We start from the raw sequence: 21,209 nt of genomic DNA, 5'->3' as shown, positions 1-21,209 counted from the left end.
ATTTTACTGTGCCCTAGCAGAGTATATCTCAAATTTAAATCAGAGTGTTCACTTAGAGCATTTATTTGCTTACCATTATCACACTTCAAGCATGCCTTATTACATAAATAAAGCTCATTTTCAAGGTACTAATTGAAAACTAAAACAGTTTTCTGAAACACTAAACAAGATTTATTAATTCACAGCTCTCACTGAATTCAAGGTGAATTAATCGAAGACAGAGGCCTAACTAATCAGTGCTGATTTAGGAAACTGCAAACAAGTTCAACTAAGGCCCTCTTGCAGTATTCCCCACTCTCCCTCCCTGTTAAGTAAGAATTACATCAGTTTTCACTTGGTCTTTGGACTCTTTCTAAATGTTTAGTGATTGTCCATTTCTTTTCTCTAAATCCTATATTAAGTATTTTACCTTACCTCTTTGGTGTGTACTGGAGTGTCAGTAGAACTACATTTTTTTTTCAGAAAATTCCTAAGACTTAGAGAGCTGGCACTCATTACACATTCAGCTAAGTGGTTTCATAAGTGCAGATTACACTACAGAAAGCTGTAAAATAAGGACAATTAGAGCTTATGAAAAGAAAAGCACCATGGCTCAAGTGGTCTGAGTAGCTATTATGCTGTGTTATGATGTGGTTTACAACAACCTTTACAGCTACATAATAACATCCACAGTAGGTCAGACCAAAAGCATGCCTAAACCAATATCTGAGAGGTCAACCACACACTAAAAGACCTGTCCAAGATGAAGAACAATGGTTTGGCCAACTCAGACATCAGATTGGATCTTAGGTTTGGATTAGGTTCTTCAGTCAACTTTGTGAAACGACTCAGCCTATTATGTTAGGTCAAAAATGGGATTAGGAATGGCATTATTCCCACTGCCAACAAGATTTCCTTCGTGCTTAACTTCTTGATAGTAAACTTGTAAATGACCAGTGACTAAAAACACCTCAGTGGAAAAGAAACAGATGTCACAATTTTTTCTCACAAATGCAGAAATACTCCCTGGAGTAAACCAGAATTCTTCAGTAACAATTACTGGTAACTCTTCATATTCCAACAAACTCTACCTCAGTGAAAACCACACAATGGGGCCATCGGGTAGGAAGTTTCTCAGGGTGTGAGCAGAGGAAAGTGGCTGCTCTGCATCCTTGCACAGCTGATAAGAGTATCTGAATACTGTGGTGCCCACAGGGCAGTAGATAGAGATGGTCCTGACTTGATGAAAGGCTTTATGATGCATTTGAGCTGATGTGCCCAGGTGGGGCACCCTTCCTTATCAAACTTTGTCTGAACTTCCCTCAGATGGCCACAGCATATGGACTACCCCTTGAAAGCCTCCTAGAGAACTAAACTTTTCTGTTTTCCTGGTTTTTCCACCTTCTGTCTTCATCAGCCTGTTACAAAGTCAGCACAGTTGACCCAAATGGAGTTCTGCTCTGATGGGAGTCTAAAACCAAGAATGAGGAGACTCTGCTTTCAGGCATATGGAATAGCTGTGAGCATGCACTCACAAGGATCCTTTGCAAAGCCCCCATGAGGTGCCCAGGGCCAAAACCTATGCTTGCGCTGACTCTTCCTAATACTCTAATCCACCTTAAGGTGTCATAAAAATTAACAGCGCCTGCTGTATGCTTATAAAAAAGTCTCACCTCCAAAACAGTATCTTCAAAAACCTAAATCAAATCTCACACTCATGTCAAGAGACCAAGAGTTGGACCAACACAGGGAGAATTAGGAAGCAAATATTTATTGTTTACCTTGTATATTCTTCAGCTTCCAACAACTTGCATCTCAGAGATTTCAAGAGCCCAAAACTAAACCTCTCAAGTTCCTCTCATGTTTCAGAATACAGATAGTTTGACCAGGCACCTTTAAATTCAGTTTCTCCAAACAGAAGAACATCTAACTCCATCTAGAAGTTATTTATAAACTATTTTGATCTTCACTTGTTTAACTGAACTAGAATGCTCTGAGAATCAGTGCTTTTCTATTTTAAAAGTCATATGTGTATAGTGCTTGTATCTACTGATCACTAACAGTGGAAAAAAAAAGTCTTTCTGCACTCCTTTTAAAACTTTTAACCATCATAAGAAAGAGACACATATTGTTTATTAATTCTTCCAATATTTAGTTTGAACTAGACAACTAGGTGATTCAAACCATGACACAGGAAACAAGACAGCTTTGAGTCAGTCTTGTTTATCTTTCTATCAGATTGTTGAAACAACTGAAACTGAGAAGTGTAAAGATACACTTGAAGGGTGCCTCATACTGGGAACTCAACAATTTAAGAATGCAAGAGAACCTTTTTTCTTCTTTTTTTTTTTTTTTAAGCAGTATAGTCCTATGCCAAGAAATAATCAATTCCTCTGAGTTTTATGTGGAAAATGCACTCCCATACAACTGAGAAGACAAATGGCAAGGAGCCAAAGAGAGGATCCGCACCACGTTACTTGTTTGTCCTGCGAAACACTGATGACTCCTGTGATTAGAAGGAGTGGCAGCAGTATCTGCTCACCACCTCTCAAGATGTAACCCAGTGCGAGCGGCATCAAAGTCACTCACTAGGGCTGTCTGGCAAGCAGGAAGTGGGATCTACTCGATCACATCAGTTATTCACACCTAAAGAATCCTCACGACATTTCTTGTAAGCCACTGCTTTACATGTGAAATAAGCAAAGTGCTAAGGGCGGGAAACACTGGTGTTCTCTACTGTAGTCACTTCATTTCCCACAAATTTAAGAACAATACTGTGCCTACTGCATTTTCTATTTTATAACCCATTTGGAAAAGCTTCTTACGCTCACATATCAAATAAAACAGATGTAAATTTCATCATTTACCTGGTTCTAGAAACTGAGAAATACTTTAGCTATTATTAAGATAACATTCTTTGTTCAAAAGACTAGAACAATTTTCCAAAAATTTGAATCAGCTCTTGTTTAAGAGGCTGTCATCCAAGCTCTTGAAATGCCTTGCTTTATTATCACATTCTGTAGAAAGTGGCAAGCTGGTCTTTGTGAAGAAAATGCAGTTTTGACAGAGGTGAATAGGTGGCTATGTCTAGACCGCTTCTTGAGCTTGTCTTTTGGAAAAAACATTAATCCCCTTTGGTTTCCTGACAGCAAATGAGTCAGATTCCTCAAAGAATTTAGATGCCAATGTTTTCTACTGAAAACACACTGAGGACCAATACTCCAGCCACTGGGATTTTAATGGGTTTTAACTCTTCCTTGTGTTTCCTCTGGTTCAATTTCTCTTTTAATGTCTGTTGAACAGGGGCACTGCTTCACCAGCAGCAGAGGAAGATGACCCAGCTTCAAACCCATCATATAGAGTACTCAAAAGGGGAGAGACAACTGCACGAACCTGAAACGCATAATGGCAGATCTAGTCTCCGTTTCTACTTCTCAAACAAGTATGTTGAAGCACAGATGTTTGTTAGAATAAGGTGCAGCACCTGAACCCAAGAAGAAAATTTCCAACTGTCATCACAGAAGGGAAGGAATTGGTACAACCTGAACACTAGGCAGAATCTCAGGTAGCACCTCTTAAGTATTTCCCATGGGCTGGCCCTCAGTATTTCACCAAGGACCCTTAAGCCAAGTGGCTCTGCTCGGCACACTGACTCCTTTGGTTCCCACCACAGACAGCTAAGCACGCTGTACACTGCACACCAAGCCAAAGTCATCAGCACAGGATCCTGCTGTGAATGCGAGGCTCATACAAGTTGAGCCTTTCCTCACCACCATCAGCTCCATGCTTTCAAATTGAGTTCTGTGTATGTAACTATACATGAGAAACCGAGTGTTTGGGGCAGTTGCCAGAACACCATCTAGATGCTTGAGGAATGATTTCGCTCTACCATTCTTTTCCAAGTTTAGGGATGCTTTTTTACTTTGCATTCCAAATTACAATGATTTATACTGACACTTCAAGTCACAGATTTTAAATAATCCTCAAGGAACACAATCTGCAATAACAAGATATAAACTGGCCAAAGAATAAGAGTTACAAACAAGTGAAATTTGATATGGCATTTTCTACCATTTTTTTACCCAAGTACATCAGAGACAAAACCAGGAAAGACTGCTTCTTTATTTGCATGAAATGAGTTATCGCTGGTTTTAAAACGCTCATCATATTCAGGCAGCTACGCTGCTCAAACCATTGGCCAAATCCCTCTCAGTTTACTTTATGGGAAATATCTTAAAAGCCTGGTTCCCTGCCTTCAGAAGTCTTCCATGATACCAAAAACACAGTACACTTTTGAAACCACAGTGCCAGAGCATTGCATTAGTGTTTTACTTGAATACTTGGTATAGTCAATCATCCTATTAGATATTTAGGAGACTACACTACTATATCTTAAGTTAAATGGGAGACATTATATTACAATAGTACATTGAGAACATGCACTAACGCGGTCATTCAAGACAAAACAAACCACAGCATAGCTAACCATAAATATATATATACACGCACATTTAATGAGTAAAATGCAAAAATAAAAATAACCATCGCATTTTAAGAGGCCAAAGACACAGAACTAGTGCTGTCACTGCAGAACCGTAAGTCCGGCAATTCCTGAACATAGTTAAAATTTTGACAGAGGTGTATATTCAGCAGCCTCTCCACTGACTATAAACCCATATACACACGCATCGTTATTTTGAGATACGCAATTCACAGACGCTGAGCTCGCAACGCACCGGTAAAACCCGAACCCGAGTCCTCTCCGCGGATTTAACAGCCCAGCTTACTGAGGGCTCGGCACCGCCAAACCATCAGCCGGGCCCGGCCAAGAGACCGGGCAGCCGCAACCGGCGCTACATGAAGCGGAGTTACTCGGCGCCGCCGCCAGCGCTACCGCCACTATCCCGTATCCCCGCTCTATGGCCAAGGGCTGGAAAGGACCGATGTCCCCAAAGCGGCTGGCGGGGGTCCTAAGGGAGAGAGGCTGTTACAGCCTGTGCAAAACTCCCCGCAACAAAGGCGAACCCTTCCAGCGCCGGGCGAGCGGCTGCAAGCGCCGGGCCCCGCCCCCGCAGCGACCCGGCATCGCCCCCCACACTCACTTTTGGTGGCGGCGATCAGGTTTTTCCCATCCTTGAGCAACTCTTTGATGAACTTATTGGTCTTCTCCAGCTCAGCCTCATGGGCTCGCACCCGCTCCCTAAACCAGGGGCTGTCCAGGTAGCAGTCGCTGAACTCCAGGGGCTGCAGCCCCATGGCTGCCGCTGCGCCGGGGCTCGCCTGCCCGCCGAGCTCTCACGGTTACGCCGCAGCACCAGAAACCTCTTCGAGACGGGAGCCGCAGCCGCAAAAAGAGCAGCGGCGACGGCTCCCCCCGCGCAGGGCTGGGCGCGGGCAAAGGCAAACCGAGGCGAGCGGAGCGGAGCGGAGCCGCCCTCCCCGCTGCGAGGGGCGGAGCGGCACGGGGCAGAGGGGTGCCCCGCTCCCGGCAGCCCCGCCGGGCCCCGCCCTGCTGAGCGGGGCGGCTTCGCTCCGCCGTGCCGGCCGCATTCCGCCCCGCGGCGGCGGTTATGTCGGGTTTGGCGGCTGGGGCCGCCGCGCGCACGGCCGTTACGCGAGGCTCGTGCGCCTAGGCACGCCGCGCGCCCGGCCGTTACCGGCGTCCTCGCGCGGGGGAGGCGGGCAGGTACTCACGTACCGGGTCCCCCTCGTCCGGGGCGGCTGTGAGGGGAGCCGGTACGGCAGAGGCCCGGCAGGGCCAGGGCGAGCCCGCACCGCAGAGGCAGCGGCCGCGGGTGGGTGATTCACCTCACGGAAGCGTCTGTGGGCTTCAGGAAGGGGCAGGGCAGGTTCTCTGCGGATGGAAAGAGCTGCTTGGTCGGAAATCAGCCGTGGTGTCGGTGTCTCTGCTGGTCTTCCCCCAGGGAAGGCTGGCGTTGGTCACCCATGAGGTCTGGCCCTGTCCTGCTGGTGTGTCTGGCCGTGACATGTTAATTGGGTAAAGTAGATAGAGCCTTGCCTTTGTGTCTTCACTTAATCTAACACAAGCAGTGCTTACAAACACATACTGCAGCAAGACTTTGAGAAGACTACTCAGTGCTGAATTGTTTTGCTTAAGAATGTTAGGAAGCTTACAAAGAAAACAGAAAAAGTTTATACTTGTATTTACAATTTAGCTGTAATTTCATTGGCTTAATGGTTTAACAGTAGTGCAATTCATAGTGATTTGTTGGGGCTTTTTTAGATTATTTGGGGTATATATTTTAGCCATTAATATTTGTCTAAATGCCTTCTTTGGGAGTAACTTCAGTCTATCTCATCATTCTGTATTTTGGCAAACTTAGTTCCTGCATCTTTTGAAGCAGTGAGCTTTGGTATTATTTTAAATGTATTGTTGGGCCCACAGTTAAGCCTAGTCTGTATTGGCCAGAGAAACATCCAAAAAAGGCAGCTGTTTTGTAGCTTAGGCTTTGAAGACTCACACACACACAAAAGACTTTTACCTTTCTTTTAAAATAGTGCTTAAGATTTCTATAAATGACTGAGGTGAAGACAGCTGATAGTGTTACTGTCAACCTTCTACTGTATGACTCCAGGCACTGATGTGCAGAAGTCACGTATGGAAATAGGTGGGCACTTCAGGAATCTCATTTCGGATGACTCATGTTTGTAGAATCAGAATAACAAACCTTATCTTTGTTTAGATTACTGGAGCAGCATTTCAAGAGTAAGTAGCCTTCCATTAATAGTTTGTTTACTCTGTCCTGTGGCTGTCTTCAGGATTAAAATTAGAATAATATTTTTTGTGCTTGTTTATAGTTACTGTAACTTCCCTATTATCATTCCACTGAAGGGTTGTAAAGTAATTGAGTTGCATTCATTGTGTGGATTTGCTTGCAAATCTGGATGTTTAGCTTAGCCCTTAGTTGTTTAGCTGGTAAAAAACCACTAGGTCTAAAATCTAGATTTGTCCTACAATGACAAGCCTGTTGGTCTACCCACCTTTATCATGGGAAGTAAAAATTCTGTTTGCAGATAAAAGAAGCAGCAGTAGTCCAGAAACACATACATAAACACAATATGCATTTTTCCCAGAATAAAAGGAGTTAACTTCTATTTACATAATTCAGCAAGGAAGCAAATTCTCTGTTGTTGATATTCTACGGTGTTTATCCAGTACTGGTGTTCAGACATGAAACTCTATTCCTACCACCAAAAGTATTAAATATAGCTTTTTCTAAACCTGATCCACCAGTTCAAAACATTGTCTGACCCTGAAATGGTGGAATTGTGATTTAAAAAAAAAAGTGGAAGACTGGAGAAATCATAACCCATTAATTTAAATTGACAAAAATTATCTATCTAATGAGTAATAGAAGGAGTTGTGTTTTCTTTAGTAATTAAGGCTACAAGTGTTTTTATATCAGCAGTTTAGAAAATTCTCTTCTGCCATTCCCTGCTAAAGGACATCAACCCTCTTGTAGCCTTTTTTAAAATACTATGACATAGATTGACTTGCTGAAGCTCTGGCAACATCCTGTCCCTCCTTCATGTATTTACCTTTGCTTTGGTTATTTCCCTGACATGATTCATTGCATGCATTATTTCAGGAAACACCATCTTTGAGTCATTTTATACAACAGGCATACACCAGCATAGCGTCTGTTTGGTTTAATCTTATCTTCCTTAATGTTTTTTGTCTCATCATTTCAACATCCTGATTTTCATGGACACTGTTCTGCCTGTCTGCAGCCTGTATGTTATGCAGAGACAGGTTAGAAATTAGTGGATTTAATTTTAGTTTTCCTGATGTTTTATTACGGAGCATTGATACCAGCTCCTACCATTTGCATCATTCAGCTGTGTTGAGTTGTTGAAAACACTGAGGAGAACATCACCAGTAACAACATCTGCCCAAGGTATTGTAGCTTCTTCTCTAAGCACCTCAGGAGAAAAGTACTATTGTGGGCTAGGGTTTACACAGTTTCATTTTGACCCTCACCTTGCTTTCTGGCCCTCCTTTGCAGGACAAGCTTTACTCAATAAATCAGTATGCAGCTGTATGCTTTTTCAGTGTTGCAAATGTTACATTCTGTGGTTATTTTTTTTCTTGAGTGTTTCATTAAAAAGTACAGTGAGTAGGGGATTAACAAATATTTTCCCCAGCCTTTGAACTGAACTGACCCTTTTGAATTGCAAGGATTTTATACTGACACTCTTTAATAATCTTTTCCCACAAATCTAACACTGAAATGTCTGTTTAAATTGGGTCAAATTAGCACACAATACTACTTAATTTATGCTTAAAAATGGGTGCTGTAAAGTATTTATACTACCCACCTGGCCAAAGATCCAGCTGAACAGCTTTGGAGAGTCATAGAGCTACAGAGATACTGTCTCCATTACAGCATTTGGTACAGTCCAGCTCCTGTGACACCCCACTGTCTACAGGTGACAATTGTCTGTACATTTCTTAGTCCCTCTCTCCCTCCCATCCCACAGGTGCTAATATTTTCTTTTTTCCCATGCTATCATCCTCAGGCTGCAAAGGATAATTAAGCTAAATTCAGAGAAGCTTGTTCCCCTTCTTTTACTAAGTGAAATTTCGTAGCTTTTCGTTCAAAACTGAAGGAAGGCCTGAGTACTTGTTTCTACCAGTTGATTTAGTAAGATACCACATCCTCCTTTAGACCTCAATTAATGAGAAATAGTCAATACTTTCTGACCCTAGCATTTGTGCATCCTTTTGGATTTCATCCAGCCCAAGTGCTTTACCAGTTCTTATTTTACGCTTTTCTGACATGTCTTTGATCCATCAGAAGTTGATTCCAGAGTAGTTCAGTTTTCAGGTTTTTCCTTTGGATCACTTCTCTCAAAATGTTTGTATACACATCCCCACTTAAAACATTATAGGATAGTAATTAAGTTTGCCATGGATGACAGTTTAACTATTATTTTGTTTATTTCAGACTTAATGCTCCCCCTCCCTATGTGCTACTTTCTTGTTCAAAATGTTGGCCTGTCATTTTTAAAGGGTACTCATTTGTTTCTCAAAAGTGAAGGCAAATATAATGCCCACAGCTGTAAAAGCCTGGAAGAGCTGGATTCATGCTTCAGAGAAGGAAAGATGAACAGACATTTCCAGACATTTCATAATTAGTAAACAATGCCATAGCCTGCTCTTGTCCCAGAAGTAGGACAAGACCAAATGAACTCTGCCTTTTTTAGAAAAGATCTGCACTCCAGGACCCTGCATGTGGCTGTACCCCGCAACAGGCACCCTGCCAGGCTCCACAAAGAAAGGAGGCAGGTGGTGTCACAGGCATGGGAGGGAGCGAGATAAGCGATGGGAGATTGGGAACAAAGCTCTGAATTTTCCTCCTCACAATCTCTGTCGCTGCAGAGTTGTTAGTCAAAGGCCCAAGACAACTGGTATTTGTTTATGACTTAAAACTAGGTGGTGTGAATGTTCTCCTTAAATGTCATTCTTGGGACTTGTGCACAGTGCAATTAACTTTTAGGAACAGAGTAAATAGTACAGAGCAGTGATAGGTGGTGTCTGCACGGCATGCCGTTCTTACACAGCATCAAGATGGTAGTTCTTGTCTGCCGAGCAGGTCAGAACAGCATCGAAGGGCAAGGGACTGGATTTAGCAGTGCTGCGTGTCACTTCAGGTCCTGCATTCCTGTGAGCTGAATTACTGGCTTTAGAAGATTGGAGATGGATGGAGAAAACACACAGACAACGGAAATACCTTTATTCCATATATCTATATAGATGTAAAGGAATGGTAAGATGGTTTCTACTCAAGCACGTTTAAGCTCAAAAGTAACAAGCTGAGCTAGCATTAAAAAAGTTTGCCAAGTTTTGTCTGTGCTTTTCTCAAACCTTTTATGAATACAGTTACGAATTCTATTTTAGTTGCATAGTGCCTTCTTCCTGTCACCTTTCAAATTTTCTAGAATACTAGTTTCTGGCATTCAATTTTTTTTTTTGGTTCTTAAACATGTAAGTCTCAGCTGTTTCTTTAGCAAATCTTTTATTTGCTAAAATAAGTGAGCGTCTACATCTTAAATTGTAGAGAAAAACTAGGGGGAGGAGGACCGGGACCTCTTGTCACACACTGACCAGAAATTAAGAGCAAGCAAACCGATTTTTTAAATCTTGGTGTGCGTTATCCTGCGTTCGGCCTTACGGTGGTTTAGCGCGCTTGTTAGGCAGACGCGCAGCTGCCGCCCCGGGCGGAGGGGAGAGGCCCCGCCCTGCCGGGCGCAGGACAGGGGTGGGCGGGGCTGCGCTGTAAGGGCCGGGCGCACACACCGCGGGAAGGCGCGTGCCGCCTGCGCACGCATGACGGCTGTTGCACTGCGCGTGTGTGACGACTTCCGCCCGGTACTAAGATGGCGGCGACCAGTTGTGTGTGCGTCTGTTCTTCGGGAGGCCCGTTCGGCGCCGAGCAGGTGAAGGTCCCTGGAGCGCCCGGCGCTCCGGCCCAGCCGCTGGGGAGGCCCGCTCCACCCTAGCCCGCTGCTCGCCCTGCTCCGAGGCGGCGGCCCCGCGGCTCGCCCCGAGAGTGGGGCAGTGCCTGGCGGTAGTGCGGCCTGCGGCTCGTTCCGCGGTCCCGCCGGTTCGGAGCCGCCCCACCCTCCCGTCCTCTCCGCTCCTTGGCCCCCAGATCAGTACAGCAGGCGGGTTCGTGTGGCCCTGGCTGGTTTTGCGTGCCCACGTGTGAGTTACCGATGTTCGCTTCAGACGTGACAAGTGTTGGGGGTTTTCTTAATTCAAAGAAAAACCTAGTTAAGATGGTGGTGTGTTTTGTGCAGTGCCTCTCCATATAACATTCCCTTTCTTCAGCTTTAGGATACATCTGAAAATCTTGAAGGCGGTGATAAAGCCCTTGTACGTAGGTAAGTGTTAAAGCCATAACTGAAGCAGTTTCAAAAATGTGCATATTGATTCTGATACTTTTTAATGAGGGAAAAAAATAGGCATGTTGCCATGGGTAAAATAAAAATTTTGTGAGCTGTTAGCTCTTTTTCTGAGTCTTTGCTTTATTAAGATACTGTTGTTGAAGTAGAGAAGATTTCACCTGCAGCTTTTGTGGTTGATTATGAAACTTACCAGTGAGTGAGCGTGCAGCATGCAAAACTGTTTGGTCATGCTAAAATATGTATTTCAGAAATTAATTTCAAAAAGTGAAGAAGCATAACCTGTTTCCAGGATTTTGTATAACATAAACATGACACACATCTGACTTTTGAAGGGCGAACAGTCATTTTGAAGTTGATGGAATTATCAGTGGCATAAACATGATCATGTTTTTAAATGCTTAGGGACTGGGGGGAAGATGTCTTTACCAATGCCAATGAAAATTAAAATGTTGTTTGATCTGTCAGCTTTGTGCGCAGTCTTTTTGGCCTACAATATACATAACTTGGTTGGGTTTGTTTGTTTGTTTTAGGAAGAGCAAGTATTTATGTCATTCAGAATGCCCAACTCCAACTCTAAATTGCATCGTGTCCATAGAGGTGCCCAGGAAGCTGGCAGGCAAGAGTTGGTTTCCAGGTCTTTGCAGAGCGCTCAGCATTGCTTGGAGGACCAAGATTTTGGAACTGCGTATGCTCACTATCTGCTGGTACTAAATTTAGCTCCTGAGTTAAAACCTAGTGTCAAAGTAAGTGCTCTCTGAATTGCTTGAAACAATTTACTCTGTTCCTTTTTAGATTTTGTGACAAGTTTGATGCTTTTGATTTGTTATATGGAACTGATTTCCCTATTCAGTCTTAAAAACAACAAAAAAAAACCCACCCAAAAAACAGTAGTAATGGAGATGGCCAGTAACTTGTCTAATAACCTGTGTGAGCTTGTGGGAAGGGAATTGATACACTTTTGTTTTGTTTTGTTTTGTTTTTTAGTGCTATGTTTCATGGAAATATGGCCTTAATAGTATTGGCTTGTAGTACAGCATGCATTAATACATATGCAGACTTTAGTCTGTGTTGCTGGGTGATGATACTCTGTGGATATCTGAGAGCTTATTTCTGCTTCTTCAAGTGAGCCAACTAATGTGGGACAACAGCAAGCAGTTGTATGCTGCTGCTGCTGAAGGAGATGAAGGTATTCAGGTACATGTCAGGATTCCTCTGTAGATGTTTTCAGGGCTCAGTTACCTACTTCTGGTAACTACCAGCAATTCAGTGGTGTACATTTTATTTTCTAGGAAACATTTCGGTTTACTCTCTTTAAATGGGCAGAAGAGCTAGATTCTCTGTCACGGATTCAAGATCTGTTTAACTGTTATGAACAAGCACTTGAACTGTATCCAAATGATGAAGTGATATGCAATAGTATGGGAGAACATCTTTTCAGGTTTGTAGCAATGTATATTCAGTTTTTGTAAGGTTCACATTTGGTATTATGTGTTAAAAAACAATACCCAATTCAACAGAGCACATAAAATGTGCTTAAAAGAAGTAAATGTGAGCACATGCTTAACACTGTGTAGTGTGTACTGTTGAACTTTAGGTCTGTCAGATTAAAATAGAGTAGCCAATGCTAAAATGAATCTTGGTAGTCACAGCAAAAGTAAATTAAAAAAAAAAAAAAAAAGTACTTTTACTGAAGTAAAAACTTAAAAGTAAAAGCACTGCCTTAAAGTATTTTCTAACAATTTGTCAAACAATCGCTAAATAAAAGAAACCAAAATTGTTCAGAGTCTCTGTGTTAACTTTTGTGGATAACCTACAATTTTTGAAGTTCTTCTTTCCTTTCCTGTTAGATCCCTGAATAGTTCTACCTTTGAATAGTCTCGTAATTCTGGACCTTCTTGAGGTCACATTTAGCACACCTTTGATGTGATGCGATTGTTTATACTGTACTGTGTAGGGCTGTTCTTAAATGATTTCAGCTTGTGCTTTTATTTAGTAGTGTAAAACGTTATTTTCTGCTTTCTTCAAACTTTGCAAAACAAGGCACCTCACTGTTTCTTGAGTTCTAAGGTCTTCTGAGTCTGGCATTTTAAGACTGAAATCATATGTCCTGAGTCCACATAGTTTTAGTTGGGTTTGCCTTTTGTGATGATTTGGTTTGTTTAAAGGAACAACTCTCCCAGCATTGTATTAAAATGTACATTTGGTTTGCATTCAATAGGTTTTGGTGGTTTTGTTTGGTTGGTGTGTTTTAGTACTGTCTGACTTGAATATGTTAATGGGTATCATAAAAACTTGCTTCTGGTTCAAAATTGCCATTTAATGGAAGCACTAAGAAATCAAAATTTGGTTCACTTATAGTATGTTCCAGTTAAATACAGTAAAACAGTTTTGGCTTCTGTAGCCTCATCTTGTGACTTAAAAGTCTGTGAGACTGGGTTAGAGTTGCTGCTCTCATGTTGTTGCAGCAAGTTCTCATAAAATCTGTTCTAGTTTGTCAGATGATGTAGTAGTGGATGAAAGCTGGTGTATGCACTGGTGTTTTTGTCTACCTTTGCATTTTAAAGTGATTTGATGTAAAGCTGTGAATCATTCTTTTTCATAAGGTAAGATCAATATTTTTAAAGCAAATCTTTCTAACCAATCAAAATATTTCCATTGTCTTGTAATTGATGTAAGACCTCATTACAGATCTACAGATCAGCTTGGCAGCTGATTGCTTGTCTCTTTTTTATTTGTCATTTTTGCTATTAGAATGGGCTTTCGAGATGAAGCGGCTGGATATTTTCACAAAGCAGTGAAGCTCAACCCAGATTTTGCTGATGCAAAGGAGAATTTTTACCGCGTTGCAAACTGGCTTGTGGAACGCTGGCACTTCATCATGCTCAACGATGCCAAGAGGAATCTTACTTACCTAAAAGCAATTGAGAACGCTGTCTGCTCAGGGTGCAAATCTGTCCTTGATATTGGAACAGGAACAGGAATCTTGGGGTGTGTTGTAAGCACATATTTAACATGAGCTTAATAGAAACATGTTTGTTTTTCTAACAAAATTTCGTTGCTAGTGAAAAAAAGAATTTACTTTCATGCCTTGGAGACAAAAATTGAGAAGAGAAAGCAAGCTTTCAGAACTCACTGAATCTGAAGGTTAGGGTTTAGTAGTGTTTCTGGAACACTTTTTTTTTTTAGTTTGATGCAGATGCTTTTTATATAGAAAGTTACTTAACGAAAATGCTGTAGTATAAAGACTGGCTTTAGTGAAGCTGAAGAGTATTGTTATGCTACCTGTATTTTTTATGATAGCATATTAAGGAGATAATCAATTTGTGTGATATCAGTGTTCACACGAGATATTAGTTGATTTAATGATGATTTTTAGACTTGAACTGTCTTCTTAGAAATACAAAGCAGATGTGGGTATATAACTTAAATCTCAGTATCTTTTTGTGCTTTACCTAGAATGATTTAAACTGAAAAGAAGAAACCCCGATTCTTGTTTTTTAGTATGTTTGCAAAAAAGGCAGGAGCACCTTATGTCTATGCCTGTGAATTATCAAAAACCATGTATGAACTTGCCCGTGATGTGGTGTCAGCAAATAATATGGAAAGAGAGATCAAACTTCTGCATATGAAGTCACTTGATATAGAAATTCCAAAGCACATACCTGAAAGGTACGTTTTTACTCTCTGTTGTGATATCGTTTTTAATTTACTCTTAATTCAAGAAAATAACTGGTGGCCTAAGCAGGAACTAACTTTGCCTGTGATATTTAGCCAGAATGTGGGACGGTTCTCTGTAAGTTTTATGTTTTTATAGAGCAGTGCAGAGATGATAGGTTTTTTAGAGCATACTAAGTTCTAGCGTAAATCAATGATGTAATAAGTTTAATTGTTTGGTGTGAGCTTTGTGGCATGTGCAATTCTATTTCAGCAACAGGAGAAGAGAAATAAGATTACTCCATCAAAAAAGTCATCATTTAACACACTTGTATATTGAACTTGTGGTTCACTTTTGCAGCCTGTGAATAGGATGGAGGTGTGTAATAGGGCCTGCAAAGGAAGACTCTTCCCAGGACATACCACACCCATGCAACTCCACATTGACTTCTGTGTTTGCCAGAGAGATCGGAAATTGCAGGTTGTCTGCCTCTTCTGACAGGGGAGTGAGGGAAATCCTCTTCTCCCCTGTCTCCTAAGGAGAGCACTGCTGTATTTGGAGGCAAGAAGGTGCCATATGATACATGCAGGATCATGGTGGTTTCCATCTGAAAGGCTGGTGGTGGTTGGGCCGACTCTAGATGTGTATGTCAGCACCCAGCTGTGGAGGGATCCACAGGGCTTTGAGCATGACTGTAGATATTGGAGCAGATATCAGTGGAACTGTGTTGCAGTTTGTCCTGTGATAATAGGTTTTTGTGTTTGTATTGAGCTTTTTGTTTGTATACACACATCAGCCCACCTGTCCGCGCAGCAGAGATTCACATGCTTTGGAAAACTAAATAGTTTATTTTTCCAATATTAAGTAATGCCTTCTTTAGCATAGGAAGAGCTACTGGGTCAAGTCACCAGCTTGGAATTGCTCATGGCAAGTTAGAATTTGGTCAGTATTACAGCTTTGAGGATATGTGATCTAAGTATTCTATGCTATGCTGCTGCTTGCTCACTGTCCCATTCAGCAGGTGTTCCTCAGGAGGATCTGTAAATTTTTAGCAGGTAGAAATCTGGGGGGATTTTTGGTTTGGTATATGTGAAGCATGGATTTATCACTTCAACTTGCCACTGCTAGGGATGCAGATTAAATGTGGGAAGGAGATAATCCATTTTCTTTTTAATTACTAACAATATATGTGTCGGTGGTGATGGTACAGGCTCATAATCTGAAAGGGAAAAGCTTCCATGGTTTAGCATGCCAGTCAAGCCTTGTCTAATTGTGTCAGCTGAGCTAAAGTAATTGATCATATGCATCCTCTTTAGCGTATGTGATGAGTTACTGGATGTTAGCTGTCAGGAATAACTTGTTACTGTTGTGTAAATTTCTTATCATGCCCTACCTTTTCTAGTTTAAATCCAAAGGATTTGGGATTTTAGGATCCATTAATCGGCATAGTAATTTTATTATGCTTTGATTAAAAAGTAATCAAAACCCCCACTTGTAACACATACGCATGGATGCATATTCTTGCACAACATTCAGACAAAATATGTATTTTTTAGTATCATTGCTGTGTGCCCAGGCTGACACATCTTCCTGTTTTGGTTAGATTCTTCCCACGCAATTTATTTATAAACACTGACCAAAAAGCCTTGTGGTAAACTCTTGCTCAATATTTATTCCCTTGTCTGCATCTTGAATAACTTCTAACAGTTCAAAATATGTCATTTGTTGGCCCATCTGCAATGAATCTTCAGAACACTGGTAGAAGTTCTGCTCTGAGCTCACATTGGTGTGGTGGTTTTGTGTTTTTCCTTTTAAAGAATGTTAAGTGGAATATGTGTTATATATTATATTTCATGGTGTCCTTTTTCCTATCTAGAGTTTCCTTGGTTGTCACAGAAACAGTTGATGCTGGTTTATTTGGAGAAGGAATTGTGGAGAGCTTGATACATGCTTGGGAACATCTACTTTTACAACCAAAGGTAGGTGATGTGGGTATGTACATATAAATGGTTTTCCTGTTTGTGTTTGATATATATTTGTGCATATATATGCATATGTGTGTGCACATAGTACACGCATAAATGAATGAGGAACAATGTCTTGTAAATAATTCATACCTATTGATATTTTAGAAATGAGTGATCTGGTTTTGTTCTATGAATTTGATTTTGGGGAGGGGCAGTGAGGCAGCTGCATACATTGTACTTCTGAGAGCTCATGTTCTGAATAGACAGGTACTTGCAATGCATGATTTCCCTGATGGAACCTTCCAGCATACAGAGGTGGTTTCCACTTGATCATTGTTCTTTCCTTTTTCTTTCCTCCCCCTGCAATGCCCCCTCTTTGAAAGAAACACCAAAAGGCTTTGTATGTCTTTGAAAGGTACTATTTTCCTGCAAGTTTGGTTGTGACCTGGTTGTTTCGAGATACCAGCTTGGTAGCAAAAAGTCATGTCAGTCTAAGCAGAAAATGCTGAATTATGGTAGAATTATTTCTCATCGTAACAGTAGGGAACAGTCAACTATAATTTGGTAAATATACCATATGCTTCTGCTCTTAATTTATTTTTGTTAACTGTGAACTTTTTTGGAAGACTGAACAATTCCACTATGTCTATTGGATTTTACTTTATTTTGCATTTTAGCTAATGCATACATTAAGCAAAGTAATATGACAAGGGATCTTATGTGAGTTAACCTCTTTTAGGTCTTATGACTTATAAAGACCTTTTTTTTCATACTGCTTTGTTTTCAACTAAAGTCTTCTTTGGCCGAAAGCTTTTGTATTTTATCAAACTGAAACTGGTGACCTCTAGTGTTAAGTATTGGAATGATGCATAAAGGAAAGGTCCTCAAATGTTTCAATATATCCTAAGAGAATACAAATTAAACAACACTTTTAGAATTACACAGAGGAAGTAGTAGACTGAAAAGTAAACCTGATGCATGGATATACTGAAACACAGTATTTAAGAGTTAACTAGAATGACAAAGACTAGAAACTTTACTAATCACTAAAAACTAATCTTAAATGCCTCATTAATATGTAACCTAGGCTTTGCAGTAATGGTAGAAATAGGTCATTGTCTCATTGCATGTTGTTATTAATGTTTTTGCAGCCTGAAAATCAAGATGTCAGTAGTGGAGACTATGGCCGAGTTATTCCCGCAAGTGCTACCATATTTGGGATGGCAGTGGAATGCAAAGAGATACGTAGACATCACAGGTATATTTAAGCTCTGGCACAGGTTTGAAACCATATTTGTTATTTTGGAAGATAATCTGGTGGTTTTTATTGAGAATTTTTCGTTTACTATTCTCTTTATTTTTTAAATGGCTGATTATCTGTTTCACTAAGCAGATTTCTGCTCTCACCTTCCCCACCCCTTTTCCAGATTCCTTGTTCTCTTTTTTTTTTCTTCTCCCTCCAGCTCACTTTGTGGTTCAGACTTCCTGAGTAACTTCATCAATTTTCAGTTACACTAGAATACAGGCCTTTAACACATACTAAATAGATTTAATTCCTTAATAGTAAAATGACTTCTCAATTGCTGTATTGGAGATTCTCGGATTAACACTTGGCCTCTATCCCCATTTTACCCTCTTTATAATCTGCTCCATACCTTGCTGCTGGATCTAACCCTTTCAGAAGATGAGGACAGGATTTTGTAAAGCCTAAGTGTTAATGATCCCACCTAGCATTATGTTTCTGAAGATGTGCCTTGCCTTATTCTGAACTAACATACAGTAGGGTTTCTTTGCTGAGACCAGGTTTAACTGTCTATCAATTATTTTCATTTTTATTCTTAATTCTAGAACAGTATTACTGTAAAGAGACAGTCTCTATCTGAGACGTTTGGACTTGGAGTATTATGTTTAGGATTAATCTTATTGCGGATTAAGAAAGCTCTAACTTTTACAGGAGCTTCAGTGTATTGGATAACTGCATCTGTGATTTTCCTAATGCAGTAGACATAGACAATATACAAAAAGAGACAGAAATTCCCATAGCAGATGGTCATAGAAATTTATTTCAGGATAAGTTAATTATTCGTCAGTTAGAAGATAGGTTTTTGCCTTGAAACGTGATACTGACTGTTCCTTACAAAATTTAAATAGGATGAAACTTAATGTAATCTAGCTTTAGATGGTTGAATTAACAATCCATTCTATTAGTATAGCTTAAGGTCTGGTGGCTAGCCAGACTGAAATGATTGCCACAAAGTAATTGTATTCTGTAGGGAGAAGAAAAATGTCACTTTTAGATTTCCTGCCTTTATAGTTTGAGATTCCTTTTTGCTCCAGTAAGGAAACCTATCTTGAGTCTATTTTAACAAGTGCTATTAAGCTTTATGTAAAAAACTTGCCTATTCTCAGATTTAAACTAACCAGATTTCTGAACTATTCTGATGTGCGTGTCTCCATATTTCCTTAGGTGTTTTCATGATCTACAGCAAAATTCTGGGGTTTGGATGGGTTTTTATGAGCAGGATGCCTAGTGATATAGTGGTGTGAAAGTAACTCTTTTCTAATGCTCTTTATCTAACCTAGCACATTTTCTGTCTTGTACAATAAATACAACTTTTCTTCTATGAACTTTTCCTCCTGATTTAATTTTTCTTTTTTGAGTGATTGTAAGTAGATGTAGAGCCCAGAAATCTGTGACTACCTGAGTTGTTTTTTTTCCTGAAGTACATTTAAGAGTGTGTTCAATCTAGCATCAAACACATGATTCATCTTGCTGAGGGAGGGAATCCCCTTTCACTGTAATTGTTGATGAGCTATGACAGTGACAGAATCTCTGTGTCTGATGTTGATGTCTTGCTTTGGCTTCTCTCCATTTGTTTTAGGAATTTTAAGCGATGCTACGTTTCTTGTGCTCTGATTGTTTTTAGGTTTCATGGGGTTTTTTGTTGTTGTTTTTTTTTATTTCCCTAGGATATAGTGAAATTCTAGATCATAAAATCATAGTACATTTTGGATTGGAAGGGACCTTCAAAGGTCATCTGGTCCAGCCTCCCTGCAATGAGCAGGGACATCTTCAACAAGATCAGGTTGCTCAACGCCCTGTCCCGTCCAAAAGTTATAGCAGTTTTCTTGTAATTCTGTTTTGGGTGCTGATGTACCTCTTCTTGTAGTTTTATTGCTTAATGTTTTAGTGATGATTGTAATGTTTTTTTATCATAGCTGGTGCTGCTTGTACCCATTGCTTGTGTTCGCTGGAATCACCACAGGGCCTAACTCTGTTGTAGTGCTGTATCACATATTTTTTCTGTTACGGTTAGCTTTCATTTTCTCCTGAAGTCATTGCTCTGTTTGAAGCAGTTTTTTCAGATCCGTATGAAACGTGTTTACTTCAGAAGAGCAGATGAACTGATGAACTTGTGAGAAGACTTGAGTTTAACTAAGGATAAATTTGGCTTTCCACAAAACTGTTAAGATACCGGAGTGTACTACATATTGTTTTTCAAGTTTGAACTAGGTATCTTTCAAAAGTCACAGTATGTAACAGTAAAACAATATTCTAAGAGAACTTAGGTCTGCTACATTAGTACATCTACATTTAGTCATCTTGAATAAAATATACCAGAATATGAGTAATATGCTAATTTCAGTCACTAAGAATTACAGGTTTCAGGGTTTTTTCGTGTTTAATTTTTAGTTGATTTGATCCCAGACAGAGAGGCAATAAAGTGGGTTTACTTCTATGCTTACATATTGAAGCCAGAAGAGTTCATTATAATATAATGATCTGCTGACCTGTTTCACAATACAGGCCTCGTACAGCACTTGTTCTGTTTTAGTTGCAGCATTTCTTTTAAAATGATACATGGATTCTATTGCAAATTAAGGGAATGCATTCTCATCACTTTGTGCTTTCTGTATGTCACATGCTTTTATTTGTAGAGAATCTGCTCCAAAAAAGGAGTCTGATTCATTTTTTGTATTTTAGCTATGCATAATGGTCAAAATATATTTGCCTAAGATTCCAGGTTATGACAAAAGGCAGCTTACTCAATTCTGTGACTGGGAGCTTCTCTAGATCAAGGACATGACCATATCTGATGAGAATATGATCAGACAAGACAGCCTGTCTAGTCACACTTTGTTGTAGGGAGGGGAGGTTCCTGAGAACGTGGTTCAGAATTAAAAATAGTTCTAGAAGTAGAAGTGTAACTGGTTGTCATTTGAACTTCTGAGTGCTAGATCTCACTATAAGTATGTGGATTTGCTTGATAGATGTCACGTAATGGGAAGGACTAAATCTTTCACAGACACATGTACTTTTTCTGAATAATCTGAAGTGTAGTTTGTGCAAGACTTGTCTCATGTAACTTCCTGACTCATACTTTGAAATTGAGACTGTGTCTTAAGTCCTCAAACCGCAGAGATGGACAGTGTAGCACTTACAGCATTCTTTGAAGCTTTTGGTATAAGTTTGTTTCTGGAAACCTAACTGATCTTCTGTCTTACAAGAGGCTGATGCATGTATTCTGAGTTGTCAAAGCCTTTTCCAGCAAGAAATCAATTCTGAGACTTTCTTTGCAGCAATGTAACTATGAAAAATGCCTCATTCTGCATAGATTGTGCTTGATAAGTGTATAAAGATACTGAAAAATGAAAGTTCTATGTCGAAGAGACTC

General features: G+C 40.3%; 2 protein-coding genes across 11 annotated transcripts in view; one reads left to right on the top strand and one right to left on the bottom strand.

The window, feature by feature from the left end:
- ARHGAP10 (Rho GTPase activating protein 10) overlaps positions 1-5,283 on the bottom strand; it is a 146,558-nt gene extending 141,275 nt beyond the window's left edge. The window contains exon 1 of the mRNA XM_080343894.1: positions 5,082-5,283. Coding sequence (XP_080200020.1) covers positions 5,082-5,235 — 154 coding nt within the window. The 5' untranslated portion in view covers positions 5,236-5,283. The remainder of the gene's footprint in view (positions 1-5,081) is intronic.
- A 4,413-nt stretch (positions 5,284-9,696) lies between these two features.
- The window catches only part of PRMT9 (protein arginine methyltransferase 9), a 22,887-nt gene continuing 11,374 nt past the window's right edge, over positions 9,697-21,209 (top strand). For 3 of the 10 annotated variants that reach the window (XR_013922063.1, XM_080343439.1, XM_080343444.1), the window contains exons 1-8: positions 10,310-10,440; positions 10,835-10,887; positions 11,442-11,654; positions 12,201-12,349; positions 13,663-13,899; positions 14,413-14,580; positions 16,443-16,545; positions 17,685-17,791. Coding sequence is in view for 8 of the 10 variants with exons in the window: in XM_080343439.1 (XP_080199565.1) it covers positions 11,457-11,654; positions 12,201-12,349; positions 13,663-13,899; positions 14,413-14,580; positions 16,443-16,545; positions 17,685-17,791 (962 nt within the window). In the remaining 2 variants the exon portion in view is untranslated. Of the gene's footprint in view, positions 9,771-10,309; positions 10,709-10,834; positions 10,888-11,441; positions 11,655-11,790; positions 12,106-12,200; positions 12,350-13,662; positions 13,900-14,412; positions 14,581-16,442; positions 16,546-17,684; positions 17,792-21,209 lie in introns of those variants that run through there. The other 7 variants (XR_013922064.1, XM_080343443.1, XM_080343442.1 and 4 more) reach the window with 6 other exon arrangements.

The sequence above is a fragment of the Nesoenas mayeri genome (genome assembly GCF_963082525.1).
Source record: "Nesoenas mayeri genome assembly, chromosome: 4".
Lineage (NCBI taxonomy): Eukaryota > Metazoa > Chordata > Aves > Columbiformes > Columbidae > Nesoenas > Nesoenas mayeri.
This window is presented reverse-complemented; position numbering and strand designations above follow the sequence as displayed.